At 37.4% G+C, this 21184-nt stretch overlaps 1 protein-coding gene across 1 annotated transcript; it reads right to left on the bottom strand.

Annotated features, from left to right (window-relative positions):
- Nucleotides 1-499: 499 nt before the first annotated feature.
- Nucleotides 500-15347, bottom strand: GABRA6 (gamma-aminobutyric acid type A receptor subunit alpha6). The gene is made up of 9 exons (XM_007117300.1): nt 15310-15347; nt 14992-15110; nt 14335-14402; nt 12046-12266; nt 11878-11960; nt 11425-11568; nt 10866-11018; nt 9400-9659; nt 500-775 (listed from the first exon to the last, which is right to left on the bottom strand). The coding sequence occupies exons 1-9, from the start codon at nt 15345-15347 to the stop codon at nt 500-502; spliced, it is 1362 nt and encodes a 453-aa protein (XP_007117362.1).
- Between the last annotated feature and the right edge of the window lie 5837 nt (nt 15348-21184).

Genomic DNA, 21184 nt, shown 5'->3' with positions numbered 1-21184 from the left:
AGGCTTTACAATGTCACTGAAAGCCATTTTACTAGCATAAAGGCCTCCAACATGCTGGTATTAACCTACTGATAAATATTTAGACTATTTATATTTTGTTCTCTTGAGAACGAAGCCAAAATAAACATTTTAAGGCAGGCTTTGGAAGTGTCAGCATTTCTTATTTTTATTTGCTTTGTGGTAAATGATATTCACAGTGACAATTAAAATATTGAACAATGAAGGACAAAGATTGGCAAATTCTTCTTGAATCCATTTTATCCTTTTATAAAATTTTCTCTAATGTGCAGAAAAGTCATATTTTTCAGCAACCTTCACCTTCCAATTTTGAGGAGTAACATTATTGCTTTTCTTGCCCATACATGCTTACTCAAAACTATGTGTTAGAGATTTTCAATTTCGATTTCATGTTCAGAAAAGCACCTATACAAGGCTCATTGCTATTTTTAAACATTCAGAAAATGAGAACTTACAGAATACAGGTTATTATGGCTGCAAGCTATTCAACACTGCTGCTCACTTCCATCGTGTCTTTGGAAAGATAAACTATCCAGTATACGAGGTTGAATCCTGCAAATGCAACTGGGAAGAGAATCCGAGAATACTGGTCTATTTTACTGGTACCCCCAAAGGTAGGAGAGAGGGGTGGGGGTGTGACAGGCGTTGACTGTAAGATGGGAGCTCTTGTGAGGACTGTGCTGGCCTTGGGGGATGGAACTATTGGCAATGTCAGAGAGGTGATTCTTTTCTTCAGATGGTACTTGGAATCAGGATGCTGTAGAGGAAAAGATACATATATATTCAGCCTAGGTAAAAGAATAGACATCACTTAATCATTCATTTTTTCATCATTGACAGATAGTTATTGACTACTTACTATATAAGTTAAAATATCAGCAAATTCTTGATAGTAATTGATGGTGCTACTTTTCCAAGAAAGTGGTAAAACAAATTTTAAAAACATCGATTTGCTAACATCCAACGTCCTATAATTTAATACATCAGCAATTGATGCTAAGCATGTTCCATGCCCCAGAAACTGTGTTGAGTGTTGTACCATTAGGAGATAAGCCAGGTTATAAGGGCTTATCCACCCACCACCCCAGTTATGCATAAACCTATAGGGCAATGGGTATGGGCAATGGGAGGGAATTTCATTTTGGAATGTGTGGGCAATTACTCAATACAAGAAAATAACAGCTCGGCTAAATGGTATTATTCTTCTAGACACATTCCCAGCCTACAGCCTAATCTTTACCATTCATAAATTTGAACCAACTGAGGTATCAACAACAGCAAAAAAATATGAAGGTGCTCATGTACATCAAAAGCCAGTGACAAAATAGAAGTACCCTATATTGAGTAGGATGACTGTTCTCCCCTTGAAATATGACTACCTCTTGGTCCAGAGTTCTATACTGAGAGCTTTCTGTTTTCCATTCAGAGCTTCTCTACTGGACTCCCTCCATCTTAAGTTACCAAAGCAATTTATTTACTAACCTCAGAATTGTCAAATGTTCTTTTCTATCATGAGATTTTCTGTTCCACTGAAATCATAAGACAACCAATCCTAGTCTTGAAAGGGAGAGTCAGTGCATTAAGTAACAGATGAGAAGGCTGAGGTCCGGATGTGGGAACTGCTTCGCCCATAGTTTCACAGCCCGTAATAAACCACCTTGGTCAATCTCACTGCTTGTTTCATCCCAGCATTTTCTCACCTTTAAAGTACTGAGCCTGGTTCAGAGACTCTATTTGCTTTAGACTCCTTTCATAATGGTGGAGACTAGGGGGCTTCCTCTGATGCTTACCTTTTCTTGTCTACGGCCTATAATAATCACTCTCCTTGTGGCCCGGTTGTCTTGCTGGGTCCCTGCCTTCACACCCTGGCTGTACATTAACCCTGCTCTTGTAAAACTGCCTCGTTTTCTCCTTGGCAGCAGAATCACCACTTTGCTGCCTGGCAGGGTGTGTTACTCACGTGGACACAGACTCCTGGAGCTTTAGACAGCAGCCCCCCAGCAACAGGATGAGGCCGCCACCTCCCCTGTGCTGGTTGAGCCACAGGACCAGAATTACCCACCGACGTGGTGACATTTGGACTGCGGGAAAGAACAACCCCGAGAACCTCTCCTCTCTATACTCCCATCCTGAATTTTGCTTTTGATTTGTCATGGAAGTTTGCCGAGTATCTAGAATAGTCATCATAGAGAGTTCAAGCCCACTGTGCTTTTAGGGGCCATGGGAAAATCTATTTCTTTACCAAAAGCAAAAATAAATCAGTATGAAGTCTGATTTGACGTGACCATGGTGAATTTCAAGCAAAGAATATCTTTATTTGTTATCTGTTGACCCAGTATTAGGCTAGGCACTCTGGACAGAATTAAATAAATCATAGGTATTGGAGGTAGAAGAGAATTTAAAATAGAAGAGTGCCAAGTCTACTGATCTTGGATAGGAAATAAGTGACATTTTCTATTAAAAATATGTGACAACCCAGGACTACTGTGCCCAGGGTCACTAGATAGTGTGTGGATAGGACCAGAGTAGTGGTATTTTGGTCTCAATGCATGCTACCTGTATTAGACAGTAAACATAGCATTGTCTGCCAAGAGCTTTCTATCACGTTTCTCAAACTCTGATTTGAATTTTCATCTATTATATATGTTATTAAAATATTCTCCACCTGAAAGAGCAAAATGTGTCACTGTTTAATTCTTCAGAAAGAGTTCCCCTCCTCCCAGATATAAGGAACATTAAAATATTTTACTCTAGTAAATTTTCTACGGATCATAATGGAAAAAAAAGAGGGCAAGGCTTTAGAGCAGATTTTCTTTCTAAACACGTCTTGATTTTTAATAGCATGCGTTGTCTGTCTGACACCTATGTTTCTTCCTTTTTTAGGGAGAAAGAGGGCAGACATGAATAAGTTCACTGAGATGAAAAAGTGATTGTAAACCATAATCTAGCATAAAAATGTAAGGCATTGTTTTACCTCTCTCTCTCTTTTGGAGATGTTGGGAAATTTTATTTGTCAATCTCTTGGCATTGTCACAGTGTCACAAATGACTTAATGAAGATTGCTGAATAACCCTTGTCCAGAGTTAAGCAACATCATTCACCACCTAACGGCATGAAAAATTTATGCACAATGGCATTAGCCTGGAATTAAAGGTGTCCTACAGTAGGATTCCTCTTTTCCTCATCTCCTTCCCCAGACAATCTCTGTGGAGGGTTGCTTAGGAGTTAAGAGGGCAGCAGAGTCAGAAATCCCTAGAATGCAATTCCATAGATACTACTTAGCTGCTGTATGACTTAGACATGCCTTAGGAGTCACTGACTCTCCCTAAGCTTACATTGAAATCAACTATACTTCAATAAAAAAAAAAAAGAAAAAGAAAAAAATAAAGTTAGGGACAACTGCTGTTTCAGCTGTAAGGTTTTCTTCTTGTCTTTAAGAACTTGAGAAAGGAAATGTGTCTTTTCTCTGTACACATTTCTGCCTACCTAACTGTTACAACTCTCTGCTGTCATCACCTCTTCCCTGTGAATATTATTTCTGTTGTGCTTTATCCCCTTTCCTGACATGAAATCGCCTTAGTGGTAGAGGGCATATTATTCTCATGTGTAAGTGCTCCATAGTGCCTAGCCAGTGCACAGAACACAGTGAATGCTTGATAAACGTATGCCGAATCAACAAATGAATGAAAATCTAAACACTTCCCAAGACTTTTTAGAGTAGTCAGGCAAAGAGAAGGGAACAAAACGTTTTATGATTATTTTACACTATGTTTTAGCATATTGTTGATATTATAGTTACCATATCTAAATGCTTACCATTAACAAGCACTACATGGCACTTTGCATGCATTATTTTGCTTATTCCTAGGAAGAATCTATAATGTAAAAATATTATTTTCATTTCAGAGGGGAGCAAATGAAGGTGTAAGCAGAAAGCTCACACAAATAATAAGAGGCAGTACCTCACTCAATCCCTCTCAGATGCCTAAGATCATACTCTTAATAAATATTATTTTTTCTTTCCATCAGCTTTAGGGTTTAGGGCGTGGTTTCTCAACCACAAAGCTACTGATATACTGATACTTCTTAGTTGTGGGAACTGTCCCGCACATCCTGGGGTGTTGAGCAGCGTCCCTGTCCTCTACCCACAAGATGCCTGTAGCACCCACCTCCTCGGAGTTTTGCCAACCAAAAATATCCTTGTTCCTTGACAAATGTCCTCTGGGGGAAAATTCACCCACCATTGAGCTTCACTGGTTTAGAATTACACTGTCTCATTGCCCAACGATGGCTGGGGGATTTCTAGCAGGCAGCAAATACAAGGTGCTCAAGGAAATCTCAGAGGGCTGGCTAACCCACACGCTGGATTATCAGCTCCTGGATAATTGGGAATCGACAGTGTAAGAGACTGGACACCTAAAATTTAGAAGAATCACACTGAATTTCTGAAATGAAAAGAAAGCCAATCTTGCAAACCATTGAAGCTACAGGTTTGTGTTGGATCCCGCCTGCTCTGTTGTAAGCTCAGCAGCTTCAGTTGATGGTAAAATAGGCTTTTGTCAGAGTCCAGATGAGGGCTCAGCTTGGGGCTGTCACTGTTTTGAGTGGAACACCTGTGGTTTTGAATTTCTCCAGGGCCCCCCTGCTGCTCAGTGCCATCCTGCTTTGGGTATTTTTAGAGCACTGTTTTGTTTTAAGTAACGCCATATTGCAAAGGTACTTGGAGTCAAACTGGACTTTGTGACAGTCAGTTATTTGGTATAGGGATGAGGCATTGGGGAAGTACTTAGAGCAATTCTGATACAGCATTTAGTGAGTCTAATATATTAAAGAAGAGGGGGCAACGGGCTACCTCTTAGGAGAAATATTCTAACCAGGGCTGCATTACTCAAGGGACAAACAAAGTATCTGCTTTTAGAACCAGTGAACAGGGGCACCAAAAACAAGAGAAGATATTTTTGAAAACATTTATTATTTGACATTTTTTAAGCTACCTATTAATCATTATGGAGAAAATAAACTCTCAAATGTCCTCACATTTATTTTACAGCTGGTAGAATTGAGGGGCAGAGACAATTCCAGAATGCCTGCAGAGAAGCAGCTTATTGGTAGCAATCTGGTGAGTCAGTGGTGCTAGTGGCATGTCTGAAAACCATACTGGCATGTTTGGAGGGTGCAAAAAGGAATATTGGATGGCGATTTGATGGAAGGTATAGGGAAAGAGCCAACCACCTCCACCCCTCATCTAATCCAGCCCACCCTCTCTATAAGTCGTATGATGGCGCTACCATGGGGAAGGGACATCATGATCTTTCTGGTGGTCAGAGTCTCTGATGGTCTTAATTCAACTGTTAATTCTTTGGAGTAATGGTAGTACTGAAAGAAATCTTAGCACGATTTGGAACAGGGGAGGTAAATCTTTCAGTATGCTATGATTCATATTTTTCTACACAGGTGAAGGGCAACATAGTAATGGCCCAGCAGACGTTCCAACCTTGAAAAGAGTACAGAAAGGACAATATGTCTTATTTCCCTCTCTGTGCCCAAGTTTCTAATAACTGACTTAGAGTTTCTAGAGCAGGGCCAGGCTCATCTTTCTTTTCTCTGCATAGGCATCACTTCCTCCACAATCACCCCTCCAGACTGAGTTAGGTACTCTCTCATGGCTTTTTTTCAGCCTTCTATACATCTCTAACCACAGCCTTTATCACAGTATATTGTCGTGGCTCCTTGAGTAGTTTCCTCTCTTCCTGCTCAACAGGCAGCTCCATGATGGAAAAGTCCCTATTGATGTCACTTACTAAGGTAGCTTCAGCATTCTACAAAGGGTCTGGCAAAAAAAGCACTTAACAAATAAAGGCTTATGGTATGAATAATTTGATGAACACATAGGTACTCAATAAATTGGTGTTAGGTGAAAAGAAAAAATAACGTAATCAGGATAAATATAGTTATTATCTTGACCAATTAAATTTTGGTCAACTTAGTTTGTAGATAATTTACCAAGAACATCACACATTCTGTGAGAAAGAGAAGCCACATTGGATGTATTGCTGGGTAGGGGGCCAGGGGATTCATTCTTAGGAACATAGTGGTGAGGGCTTAGATCTTGAAAATAACAAGAAAACTAGCAAAACATCCAGAAAGAGATCAAAGTCTAAACTTGGTCTTATATATAAAATAAGTCTACCCCAGACACATAATAAGCTCTGAAACATAAATACAGGAATAACTCTCTAAAGCCAAAATAGCATACCAAATAAAAACAATATGGAAAGATACTATATAACCAGGAAAGAAACTGTGGACAATTTCTTCTCAAAATCCAAAAATATAAAGTCTCCACTTCCAAATGCCTTAAAATAAGAAAGATTATTAGTCTATAGAGCACTTCTGAAGATTTAGTTTTAGATGTCTCTTCAGGTGTGAGTACTAGGCTTTAAATGCCTGAATTTCTTTGTCATTATAATAAATTTCAAGGTCAAATTCAAAGTGATAAAGTATTCACATTCATTCTAAGCAGTTTCCTGAGAAAAGCAATGTGCATATTAAAACATACAACTTAGAATCACATGAAATATCCAAGCACTTAATCTCATTTCAACTTTACCACATTGGTTTGCTATTTCAATGTCCAACTTACTCAAATAATGTTATTTTGATTACAACTGAATAGGCATTTTAAAATGTCATGGTATTTGAAAGAAAAAATGACCTTGCAATCATAATATACCATTGTGCTGTATAAATTCGAAATGTGTAATTTGTTTGTTCCTCTATATTATATAAGGCAATAGCCAAGTTTTGACATAAATAAATAAAACTGTACATGTTCTATGTAATCATCTATATTTTTTGATGTCTACAAGGTTAATATTGTTCGGTTTGGTTACTTTTGTTTTTATTTTTACACTTTGACTTAGCCTTTCAGAAACAAAATTCTCCTTTTCATTGCCTTGGAATATTTTAATTGGAGCCAGGTTTAGAAATATAATTTTTTGTAGGGAAAAAAGTCAACTTGCAAGGAAAAAGCTACTTTGAGATGATTTAAATGCAATTTTTTATCCAGCTTCCCAAAGGACCTGCTCATTATATGTTACTATTTTAGAACTATTAGAAGATAGTTTATATGAAGACCTGAGATCTTAAATTCCGTCTTATTAATAAATTATACCTTTAAAATAATGGACTTAGGGAACGATAACTCTATGCTTTCTCTAAGGATTTGAAATCATATTCTTCTTAGTAATATATATTTTAAAAGATTTGAAGTAAGGAAGTTGGTCTTTCTTTTTGTCTCAATATCAGATCAGTGACTATATTCAAAATCACTTTTCTTACCCTCTTTGTCATGAATTTCTCCTTTTATTTTTACTGTGTTTCTCAAATAAGAAACTGTTAAATGGAATTATGATAAATATTAATTCTTCTTCCTTTCCAGCTAATTGTTAAGATAATATATGACCTTTGGACAATATGTCAATTATATACCTATGTAAGTACAGATAGGTTGTAACATCATCACTTATTTTTACAAACAAAATAATTCTCAAAAATATTTTGAATTTATCTTTTCTGAAAAATATAATTTTCAAGTCTTTTGAACTGGGTCTTTTAACATATTTTTGTTACAAAATTTATATTTTTGTGAACTTTCAAAGCACACACACATATATAAAGAAAACATCATTAAATTAAGGGAAGAATTTTGGGAATAACCTTACCTACATACAGAAAATGTTTTACCCAGTGGTACGCACTCTATTATATTTCAGTCTTTGAAAAAGAGTTGGGGAGGTTATGGCCTCAGCCTCTGTAAATTTGTGGATATTAGGAGTTCTGGAATCAATTCCTAGTTTTTCTACCAACTAGTGCCTAATGTTTTCCTTCTCTGAGGCTCTGTTTTTTATTTGTGAGTATAATTGAACCAGATTACTGGATGGCAAACTTTTTTTTTTTTTTAAAAAAACAAGGTCTAATTCAAGAAAAAAAAATCTTTAAATTACGTATTGCCACTTCTCATGGGACTGGTCTTATCCTTTAGAGAAAATGTAAATTCTCAAACAAGTTTCTAAGTTTATCAAAGAGAAAAGTTTCAATACAAAATTATCTTTTAAAGCCAATAAACATCTGAGTATTTGGAAAGTAAAACACACATAGCTTTATAATTTTTATCATAAAATTTAACCAAGAATTAACTGGGCTGTATGTGGTTTTGCGATTTGGAAATAGTCATGAGAATTGATTGATTTTCAGTTCACAGTGTCTGTATTACTTGATTTTGTAGAGTAAAATTTTCCTCTTTTCAAGAGCTACTGTTTAAAGTTTGTTTCGAAATAAAAATGTACACTTGTCAATCAGTTCTATAATCCATTTTTTAAAAAGTACAGGGCTTCCCTGGTGGCGCGGTGGTTGCGCGTCCGCCTGCCGATGCAGGGGAACCGGGTTCGCGCCCCGGTCTGGGAGGATCCCATATGCCGCGGAGCGGCTGGGCCCGTGAGCCCTGGCCGCTGGGCCTGCGCGTCCGGAGCCTGTGCTCCGCAACGGGAGAGGCCACAACGGAGGAAGGCCCGCATACCACAAAAAAAAAAAAAAAAAGTACATGCAACCTAATTGTGAGAATTTATTCATATGTGAAATTGAAATTTGGGGGCAGATTTAAGACCCTTGAATTATTAATGCTATCATTTATTTTTTATTCAAAAAAACTCTGGGGACCAGAGCTTAGCCACAGCAAATCTAAACTTAATTTTACAGGTATTTCTCACTGATTGTGTCTCAAAAAAAACCACATTAATATACATAATAATATGTATATTATATACATATAACATGAATGTGAACATGAGAATGTTCTCACATGAGTCAAAAACTTGGCTTATGACTCAGCATTCATAGAACCTAATATACACATCTTGCCCTCCTGAAATGAAGCAGTGAGTGGATTTCTAACAGAAATTGTCCATAGGAGTCCCTGTTTGTTTCCTTCAGACTCTGAAACCTCATTTGGAACTTTTTTTTTTTTTAACGTTATTCTCCCTAGTTGGTATAACAGAACCTGTTCAAAGGAAACATCTAAAGGCTAAGAATTTTCTGTCTCCTCTGAGAGCTTGCAATCTGCCAGTATTAGTGAGGATGATGAAAGAGGAATACCAAAAGTTTAGAGCAAAGATAAATGAAGGATTGTTGCTTGGCTTTTTTTTTTTTTTTTTTTTTTGCTTGGCTTTTTTCTGTGAAGCTGGAGAAGAAGTCGGCCTTGGAACCAAAGTTATGTAACTCATGCCCCACTAATATTACTTTTGGACTATCTAATTGTTTGTGGTAACTATTCCGGCTGCCTTTTCCTATATGGTAGCTAACATTAGAAAAGTAAACAATTACCAAAACAATCTCAGCTTCCAAGGGTCCAGTCGCTTTTGCTATTGTCACTGGGGGTGAGGCTGCAATCTGTGCCTTCCTTTTGGCCTTCTGTGTCTGAAGATTGGTAAAGTAGTTGACAGCTGCGAACTCAATAAGAGCAGAGAAGACAAAAGCAAAGCAAACAGCTATAAACCAATCCATGGCGGTCGCATAAGACACTTTTGGCAAGGAGTGCCTGGCACTGATGCTTAGAGTGGTCATGGTTAAGACAGTGGTGATCCCTAGAATGAAACAGAATGAGAAATGTACTATTAGCATTTGCAATCCAATAACAAGATCAAATGGGAACATGCTGGTGGAGAGGATTTTTGTTACAAATGTATTTTTTGTTATTATTTTATTATTTTTAATTGTTCACAGTTATCAGAGGCATTCACATTTTGGTTTCCTTCAAAACCTAGTGTGGTGATGTGTATTATTAATAATAATATAATATAATAATAGCAAATTATTACATAACTAATAAAACTTTGAACTTCTGATCAAATTTAACGCTGATATAATCTTTCATCATATTTAATAAGTCTATTTGGTGTGAATAATATAAAGTAGATTTCTCAAATTTTTTAATTTCTAGCTTGGTTTTAAGATAAAATATTTAATCATGAGAAAATAATTTCATTACTCATCTGCCAGCAGTTTTCTGTCTTGGAGGATTTATATAATTCAAAGATGGTAAACATCATTATATAAATATTCTTTTATAACTTGTAAAAAGAGATCTATTTTAGTATGGTAAATTAAAAAGTCAAAATTCATCTGAGATTTCAATTAAACTCAGGTCTTCCCTATGAACTACTAAATTTATAATCACAAAAACTGAGAAAAATATTGGATTTTGTTACAGATGATATTTTTCTGTTATAGCTCTTTTTCTTATTTCATTTTGTTCCATCACACTAGTAGTGATTCTGTACATCATAAATGTAACTAAATATTTAGGTTGAACAATGGGGAAAATGGTGATATTTAACTATTTTTAGACCTAAAAAATGGCAAATTTTTTTAAGATCCAACCTAATAAATGTGAGATATAATTTATGTATTTGTGGGTTCAATATCTTAGCCTTTGTTTTCATTGCTTTACATGTCAGTTTTTAATTTTCTGCTTTCTTTTTTTAGTTATGAAAAAGCAAATTGAGTTTAAAAAACAAAACAAACCAATAAAAAAACAACTCTCCTAAATAGGGCACGTCAAAGTCACAGGAAACCAGCCAGAATTCTTGCTGAGACTAATTTTTTGTTGATTCGCCACACAACGTGAGATAAGATGAGGGTCATTTTATATGATACATGTGTCTGAATGAGATAGGAGTTTATTTCCTTTGTGGGTTGAAAAAGTACACTGATGTGAATATTCCCCTAAAATACACAAGCAATGTGAGCTGGAGGATGACAGAAAGTAGAGCCCAAAGAGTGAAACATACCAAAGACAGTTCTGGCCGGAACAGACTCCTTATTAATCCAGAAAGACACCTGGGAAAGAAGGACCGTCATAATGCAAGGAGTATAGATCTGTATCATAAAATAGCCCATCTTCCTTTGCAAGTGGAAATAAACTGTCATTATTACGTATTCACCTGTTGGAAGACAGGTATATCAGGATTATTGCTGTTGACAGTGTGCAGAAAGAATGCAGCTGGAAATAAATCTTGCATATCTTTAATATGGGCGGGAAGAAAACAAGCGAAGGCATTTTTTCAATGTATGACAAAGCTACTCAATCAGCAGATGATAGATACATCAATTCATTGTTTTCTGTGGGGTTCTTTGTGTCATATACATACAAAACTGCTCACTCCAAGGCTACACAAATCTTTATATGCACATGGTTGCAAAATCAATTTTAAAGAAAGCTACTCATCACTTTAAAACAACAAGTTTAGCTGAGGATGGATAATGCAGAGGAAAAAGAAATAGATATTTTGAAAATGCGCACTGGAGTCACCATGCAGGATTACATCCATGCATTGGTCAAATGCTTACCTGTGTTAGATTTAATTGTCTCACTAGATACTGTTTGTCCAATCAGATCATACTGAAGGAGGCTTGAAGATTCTTCTGGGACTTCCACTGAGTAAAGTGGTCCTTTTTTCCATGTATATATGATTTCACTTTTGGGGTAAGCATCTGAATTTTTTAAACAAATTAAACAGAGAAGTAAATCTGGCTAATTGTGTGTTTTTTTTTCTTTCAAATCAAATCTTGTTCATTATAAAAAGGAAATACAAATAAATTTTTAAAATGATTTTCTTTAATCCTGGTGACCAAAACCTCTGACTGTATGATTGAGAGACATGATTAAGTAAGTTAATTCCTGGAATCATACTGAGAATGTCAGAGTAATATTTCTCTTTTGCTTTCCAGTGTCTGACTAAAACCAAATAATTATGTATTTTGAATGCATTATTTGACTCTCAGAAGCTTTTTGTAACTTACAACTCCCAAATTTGAGTGGACAAGCATGCCCATCCATAGGAAAGTTAACCAGCCTCATAGGACAGTCAGCGTTGATGGTAAGCCTAAGGGACATTGAAATAAGTGGTTCTGAGTTAGTATGATGGACAAATAATTTGGGCAGAGGAAGTAGAATTGGGGAAACCTCACCTCATGGTGTATAGAATTGTTCCATTCTGCATTATTCTGAAGAGTTTGTTAGGAGTCGTCATATTGTGAGCAATTGATTTTTTGCCATTCCTGAAAAAAGTGTCAGGTGTCCAGATTTTACTGACCATCAGGTTATTCAAACTCAAAATCTCAGCTGGCCCCCCAAACTTCAATCTCTCATCGGTCCAAGTCTGGCGGAAGAAAACGTCCATTGTGTACTCCTAAGACAAAATAAGAGATTCATGCATGCTGGGCAGATGGCTTATTAAGAATAGTTTATTCACTAGCTTACATACCCAATCCTAAGACTTAAGAAATGAAGCAACTTTTTATGACAATAACCTATCAGGAAAGCGATGATTTCAGTGAATTATTATTTTTTCACAAGATTGTGAAATTATTTTTTCAAATTATTATTTTTTCAAATTTTGAAAAAATTATTTTTTCAAATCTTTCACAAGATTTCACAATCTTATTACTAAGATTGTAATATTATTATAAAAGATAGTGTTGTATTGTGCAAACCTCTCTCTTCCACCTTCACCCTCCTTAACATTCTTCCTCTTTTTCTATCAGTCATCCATCTCTTCATCTATTGACCTATTGAGTTCACCCTCCTTAATTTAGAAGAAAAATAGAAAAAGATTTAGTCTAGGTTTTGTGCTGGCCTTCCTACCATCAGTGAGTCTAACCATTCCCTTAGCAGCTTGTTCACTTTCAAAGGTATCTCTGAGCAACATGGTACCACTTAGTAAAGTTCCAAGGATAGAGAAAATTTACTTGATAAGCATACTCTTATCTGCACATCATGATTATTTTATACTGTTCTCAGAGAACATAAAAGCAAATGTTACCGTGATTACCCAAACAGAGCATCATTTAAGCATGTATAATCAAAATTATGAGTTTTAATTTGTGGCTTTTATGAAATAACATTAAAAATCGTAAGAATTATGATAAGGGCCTTTGCAAAAGTCAATGATAAATAACAACTTATAATTATGTCAAAATATTGCCAAGAATTGCTTTGCCTACTTTATATGTTCCTTTATGAGACCTATTACTGCAAGTGGTGATTATATTTTAAAAATATAATTTGACACACAGTATATCCGTTTAATGATGATCCAGGCTATAACAAGCCTCTCTTGTACAAATACAAGATGTGTGTCTTAAAAAAGAGAGACTTGCATAAAATAAATTCTAAGTGTCCCCAGATTTCACTGGTACTGTAGAATATGGTTGTGGTTATTTATTCTTGGGGTGAGTCAGTACTCAAATGAAAAATATGATAGTTAAATAATTGAGAATTCTGGAGAATGCTGACTCTAATTTCTCTCAAGTCTTAAGACATTTATCTCTTAAATAAAGTACTCCTCACTCTCTCCCCCCTTCCGTGTTGTTTTTTCTTACTTCTCTTCTCCTGCCCCCCTTTCTCTTTCTCTTTCACTCCTTCCTTTCCCCCTTTTTTTTATTCCTCCTCCTTTCCTTTCTCCTTATCTTGTCAACTCAAAAAGCAGAATATGAAAGTATCTAATAACTGTTTATCTAGAATTACATTCCCCTAGTACATTTAATGCACCACTTTAAAGAGTTATGTTTTTCTTCAGTTTTCGTATTTATATTTTACTTTTAGGGGGACATACTACCTGAGAAATATGAAGGAATATCATAATATACTTTGTTCTAGAAGGCTGGTTCAGGTTTTCATTGCCGCTTACTATAAATACCCTCTTATGAATCCTATAGCCATCTGTACCTGGAACAGAGTCCCCAGATCACCTATTGGTCCATTTGCAAACATAAAAGGTGGAATGCATTAGTCTTTCCAAAGGACTCCCTTTACTGTTTTAATAACACATACCGAGAAAGATGCACTGCCAAAACAGCTATGTTTTAAATTTAATAGGTATTCTCAATATACACTTATGTAACATACCATCTTTGCTGGTTTTTCTTTTTTCTCCTCCAAAAATTTACTAGGACTTCATAAACATGGGGAAAAATCTTCTCTTTGTAGGGAAGAATAGGTGCATGATATGTGAACAGAAGAGAGGATATCATCATAAAAGGCCCCTCAGATTAGTATTCAAGCAGAGCCTTTAGTGAAATGTGAAGGAGATTAAGCCAGTAATCTGCTCTAATGGCCATTCCTTCCCAGCAGGAGCACACATATTGCTTTTGGATCTGGAGCCAAGTTTGGTAACAATGCCCCTTATCATTCATTCTGGGATTCAGTCCTCTCCCCCCACTAAGCAAAATTACTCTCCTCACCCAGATCTCACTCACCATCTCCACATCTGACACGGGCCCAAAACTTGTTACGTAAATGTCTGTTTTGACTTCAGTGACAGCACCTGAAATGAGCCCAGAGGGATGGGGGCAATTATCATCAATGATGTTAAGGGGACTGAACTGAACAACTCTATCACAAAGCCCCTTCTCATGGCCAGAATCTGCAACCCATCCTAAAGTAATTCCAGCAGCAGGAATCCTTTGGATTTCCAACTCTACAAACACACACCAGTTGCATTATTTTGAATTTATTCTGGCAAAATTGTGAAATTTAAGGAATGGACGAGAACTAGGTTAGTATTCTAAAGAAAATTACAACAAAAATTAACATTTAGTGATAGCATTAATGGGACAAATGCTAAAGAAAGTGTTTTATATGGCGAATCTCATTTTACACTCAAACGCCCTGTGAGGCGAGCACTGTTCATACACCCACACTACATTTGAGAAAACTGAGGCTTAGAGAGTTCAAATGACTGGCATATAAGGTTGCGAATTGAGGAAGGGACAGAGACTGGATGAGAACATACACATGGTCCCTCCCCAGGCCCTGCAACCTGCCACTCTGCTATCCTGAGACCTCTGTGCCTTGGAATGGCACTAAGGGGGAAGGAAAGTACAGACGTTTGGTCTAGTAAGGATGTCTCTCACCTCCAAATCCTGGTCGCAGCCGATTGTCATAGCCTTCAAGCAGGTTGTCCAGGATCCGACTGATGTTTCTGGAGTAGAAGTTTCCTTCATCTTCAAGTTTCCCTAGGGCATTTTCTACCCTGTGAGGAGACAGTCAATGACCCTAACTCCTGGCCTCAGAGAAAATAGGCTGTTCATTCCAGCCTCGTCTACCCCACCACACATACATGCCACACCACCCAGGCTGCTTCCATGATTTGGTATAGAAGTCACCCAGTGGGTGTGTGCTTGCCCTTTTCTCCGACCTAAAAGGAAAAATCAGAAAAAAGTCTTGCTCACCATAGAATAATGTAGAGCCAGGGCAGAGGCGATGCCATCCTGCAGTGCACTGAAATGCCCAGTTCTCCCTCCTCCTGGGTTCTCCTCCTCCCAACCAGCTCCCCTTTGCCAATTAACTACAGCAATCTTCCGGACCACTCATACCCCTTCTTGTTTGTGTCTGGCCAGTAATCCAGTAGGTGAGAAGGTTGCCAGCTCAACTTGAAGGGTTCCCCTTGCTCTCTTCACTCTCTGTTCCGTCTTTTCACATGGAACAAGGTGGTTTGCGGTCTTAGAGTACGTCCTAATGGACACTCAGCCTCCTCTGACTGACTTAGTTGGGAAATGAGAGTCTGAAGGGACAGTGCATGGTCAGAGAGCAGTGACAATAATCGAATAAGGCATAAGGGGAGATTAGATGGGAGAAATCCACTGCTAGTTTTGGCATGGACTTCGCAGGGCCGTGTGAGGAAATCTGGAAGGCAGTGGCATCTTGCTGATTGAGATTATGTTCCAATAGGCTCAGCAATTATTATTTCTATGGTTCACAGAAGGATTTCTACATGGCTCTCACTGCTTAAAATGTCTAACAATATTGGGATCCTCTCAGATTCTCTTTCTGATTTCACCAGGTTTATTGCATCGGACACCCCTGTCCTCTCTATTTAAAAATTGGTCCTCATTCTTCTTTGGAAAAGCATTTATAAGACACCAGAATTACATTCCCACAGCTCTTGACCATCTTGCTGTTGGATTAGCATTTTTTTTAAGTGTTGAGTACTTTGCTGATCCTTCTTGTCAAAGGTGTGGCATCTCAAGCTAAGATACAAAGTTCTTCCACTATCTTTAGAAACCTGGCCAGTTTCATGAATGCTGCCTATAAGAGACAGTGTCTGGAAATAGCTTATTAAGGTTCCCATGTAGATATGCTGTAAGAATAAAGCATCCATAGATAACGGTTAACGATGATGTTGCTGGCACTATTTTATTAGGCTTGCCACAGGTCAAAAGCAAAATGTTTGAACCCAAGAAATAGCATTCTCCACCCAGTCTGGTAAGGGAAAGTTGGAGTAAAAGAAGTCTCTTTAAACCTTAAAATTGTAATCTTTAAAAAAATAAAATTAATAAAGTATTGTGAATATATATATTTAATTCAGTAACATAAGAGCAAGAAGCAAATGTCTTCTTCACCATCCTCCGGCCCACTATCTACCTAGTTCACAGTCTGTATTTTCAGCACAGTATGTACTTTTTTTTTTTTTTTTTCTCGGTACGCGGGCCTCTCACTGTCGTGGCCTCTCCCGTTGCGGAGCACAGGCTCCGGACGCGCAGGCCCAGCGGCCATGGCTCACGGGCCCAGCCGCTCCGCGGCATGTGGGATCCTCCCAGACCGGGGCGCGAACCCGGCTCCCCTGCATCGGCAGGCGGACGCGCAACCACTGCGCCACCAGGGAAGCCCTGTATTTTTTGATTCTACAAAAGTGATGGTAACTTGATGCCATACAGCACAGTCTTAAGAGTAATTTCTGAAGACATGACATAAGTCATTTGAGAAACATCAAGAAATTAGCTATAAACAAAATGAAACAACAACAGTGAAAACAGAACAAGTGCAAGATTTCTTATAAAACATTTTTTTAAGATTACCAAATCTTAGTTACATGGAATTTTCTGGTTACTCATCAAAAACCTGAATTCCCTCCAGCATTCCTGGCAAGTGGTATTCAGCATCTGATTTCTCACATTGTTTTACTTGTGCTGAGTTGAAGCCTGCACCCAGGTCCTAGTTCTCACCTTTGAAGCTACACAAAATAATTTTTCAGGGAAAAACTACATGACAGCCACATAAACAGATACCTATCATGTCCTCTCTAATTTAAGCTAAGACTCCTAAAATCTTTTTTTGTTCACTATAAAACCTGGTTTTCATCTCTCTTCTTATTCTTTTCCCTCTACTTTAAAGTTACTACAACTAATCACCACAACATATTTTCAATTCCCATTGATTGCACTGAAACCCTAAATATCTGATGCTATTAAATAATTCTCTATTCATTTTTACTACAACTTATTATTTTTATTCATCATAGGACTCCAAAATATGGATAAATAATCCTTATAACTTTGTATCTTTTTTTCTATCATTATGTTTACTCTCCATCTCTGATTTGTATCATCCTCAAACTTAGGTTTCTAAGACTGGATATTTTTTCATATGGTAAAAAAAATGATCACGGTAAAAGAAAAATGATCATGGGTGAGATTATGGGTAAAAAATGCAATATGTGCTTTATATACATATTCCTATAGAATAGGCATGTTTTTCTCCTGAAAATTATTTATCCAAAAAAGGAACCAATGATAGTTGTTACATTTGTCTCTAAAGAGAAGATTAACATACTTGATTCTATTTTCGGATGGGTTTTAATTAGTAATTTAATGAAGGAGAAGGAATACCTTTACTACTCTCAATAGGAAGAAAAAAAAAAAGTGCTAGGTCTGGAAGGATAATAAGGGCATGTAATCTAAGTCATTTCACCTCTGTGGACTTTACCTGTAAATGAATGTGCTGGACCTAAGGTACTCAAGCTCTCTAATTCTGTGTATTCAATTTATATGTTGGTGTCTGTACGTAATGAAGTCACTTGTTCACACATCCCTGTCAGAACTGGCAGACAAGCTCTAGTAGCAACATTGTTGATTTGACTGCAGTTATTATTTTCCTATGGAACTAGCCATAAAAGAGAGAGTTCAAAAACATGACAATGGCTATGACTTTGAGAAATGTATGGTCATTTATGTAGCATACTGTCTATGCAAACCAAGCATTCGGGAGCTCCCCCTATTTAGAGAATTACCTTCTTCTGGTAAATTAGAGAACATTTATCTCCTACCTGTCTACTTCACAGCTGTTTTTCCTAAATATGTTTTAAAATTATCTTGGGCAACCAATTGCTTGCTTTGCTGTTTATCTCCACTGGATAGCCTAGAACTACCATCCTCCCCAACAATACGCTGGGCTTAGCAGAAGGACGAAGTGAAAAAAACTCTGTCTCCCTTCTTTGTCCTAAACTTTGAACTCCTTGTACCAACACCTACAACACAGGTTTCTGTGTGTGAAATTAAAGACTCAGAGATGACTGGAGGAGGTCATTTCATAGAAAAAACAAACTTGGGGCTTCCCTGGTGGCACAGTGGTTGCGAGTCCGCCTGCCGATGCAGGGGACGCGGGTTCGTGCCCCGGTCCGGGAAGATCCCACATGCCGCGGAGCGGCTGGGCCCGTGAGCCATGGCCGCTGAGCCTGTGCGTCCGGAGCCTGTGCTCTGCAACGGGAGAGACCACAGCGGTGAGAGGCCCGCGTACCACACACAAAAAAAAAAAAAAAAAAAAAAAAGAAAAAACAAACTTGGCACCAGACAATAAATAGTACTTTCTATGATACAAAAGAACAAATACACACATATATGCATTTATACATTAAGTATAGAACAAACAACCAAAATCTTCAGGATAGGTATGGAATTGCCTCTTGGACAGTACAAGGTTGTGTCTTCTCACAGCAAATCTCCACTGGGCTTTTTAAAAAACAGTGTTAGAACTGAGCCTCAAAAAACCAGTAGCTCTTGTTTTGTCAAATAATAACTTCAACCAAGTAACTTGATTATTTGAGCATTAGTGTTCTTAAATATATGAGGAGCTTGAACCAAAGGATTCCGGTATTTGTATGATTACTTCCCACCTCATACTGGAGGACTTGAAACATTTTCCTTGTTTGTCTTAGAAACTGTTATGGAAAGCAAGTCAGTCAATAAATGGCAATTTAAGACTGTGTCAGTGGAAATTAACACACTATTAATAATAGATACCAAATATTTAACATTTACCATGTACCAAGAATTATGTTAAGAATTCCACATACTCCAACTTATTCACTGCTAACACAAAAATCTATGAGTTGCCTATAATTGAGTCTATTTTGTAGGTCATTAAGTCTGTAACTTGCCTAATCTCACACAGCTAGTAAGTGACAGAATTAGAATTTAAAACCAGATTATTCTAACTCAAAACCAACTAGGTACAAACTAAGGCCAGTGGGAAGAATCCAATGAAAACTATGTTTCAGTTCTTTAAAGGAATAATTTCTGTCATACTTATCCAAAGATGGAATGGACTATCACAGAAGAAAATGAATTTTTTTTATTAACAAAAGTATTCAAGTATGGCCTGGAACACCATGAGTGGGTTTCATGAATGTATGCTTCAGGAGGAAATTTCATGATCCCTAAGAACATTCAGCAGAAGATTGAGGTTATTTTGGGGACATCCTAAAGACGAGCTGTTTGATAGAGAGCTTGAGTGAATATTTGGGTTCAAAGACTCAGCTATGGAGTTTTTCTGGAGTGATGTGAGAAGGAGAATTTAAAGAGGTTCTTGGTGGTAAAATGTACTTTGGAGGTGCATTGGAGGAGAAAAATGGAGAGGTCCTACTAAGTTGTATTAAAGGAGGAAGCAAAAGTGGTAGATTATATAATAATGGTTAATATTTATTGAATACTTACTAGATGTCAATCACATACGTTGATATTATCTCTAATCTGGGTAACTGCCTTATAAAGTAGCCATTTCTATCATCATTGCGCAAAAGGGTAAAATGAAGCTCACAAACGTATGTAACAACCTAATGTCCCAGAGCTAGAAAGTATCTCAATTCCAAAGTACACACTCTTATACACAGTGCTTTATATATGACAGATCTGACATAGTTTTCTTTTTTTTTAACTGAAATATCGTTGATTTACAATGTTGTGTTAGTTTCAGGTGTACGGGAAAATGATTCAGTTATACACACACACATACATATATATATGTTCTTTATTAGATTCTTTTCCATTATAATTTATTACAAGATATTGAATATAGTTCTCCATACTATACAGTAGGACCTTGTTTATCTAGTTCATATATAGTAGTTTGTATATGTTAGTCCCAAACTCCAAATTTATCCTCCCCCACTTTCTTTCTTTTTTTTTTTAGCATCTTTACTGGAGTATAATTGCTTTACAATGGTGTGTTAGCTTCTGCTGTATAACAAAGTGAATCAGCTATATGTATACATATATCCCCATATCTCCTCCCTCATGCATCTCCCTCCCACCCTCCCTATCCCACCCCTCTAGGTGGTCACAAAGCACGGAGCTGATCTCCTTGTGCTATGTGGCTGCTTCCCACTTGCTATCGGTTTTACATTTGGTATTCCCCTTTGCTAACCATAAGTTTGTTTTTTTATGTCTGTGAGTCTGTTTTTGTTTTGTGAAAGTTGATTTGTACCATCGTTTTAGATTCCACAGATAAGTGATATCATATGGTATTTGTCTTTCTCTGTCTGACTTCCTTCGCTTAGTATGATAATCTCTAGGTCCATCCATGTTGATGCAAATGGCATTATTTCATTCTTTGCTATGAGTAATATTCCATTGTATATATATTTACCACATCTTCTTTATGCAATCATCTGTTGATGGGCATTTAGGTTGTTTCCATGTCTTGGCTATTGTAAATTGTGCTGCTATGAACATTGGGGAGCATGTATCTTTTTGAATTAGAGTTTTCTCTGGTTATATGCCCAGGAGTGGGATTGCTGGATCATACAGTAATTCTATTTTTAGTTTTTTGTTGTTTTTTTTTCCGGTACGCCGGCCTCTCACTGCTGTGGCCTCTCCCGTTGCGGAGCACAGGCTCCGGACGCACAGGCTCAGCGGCCATGGCTCACGGGCCCAGCCGCTCCGCGGCATGTGGGATCCTCCCGGACCGGGGCACGAACCCGTGTCCCCTGCATCGGCAGGCAGATTCTCAACCACTGCACCACCAGGGAAGCCCTATTTTTAGTTTTTTAAG

This window comes from Physeter macrocephalus, chromosome 8 (assembly GCF_002837175.3).
Source record: "Physeter macrocephalus isolate SW-GA chromosome 8, ASM283717v5, whole genome shotgun sequence".
Taxonomy (NCBI): Eukaryota; Metazoa; Chordata; class Mammalia; order Artiodactyla; family Physeteridae; genus Physeter; species Physeter macrocephalus.
This window is presented reverse-complemented; position numbering and strand designations above follow the sequence as displayed.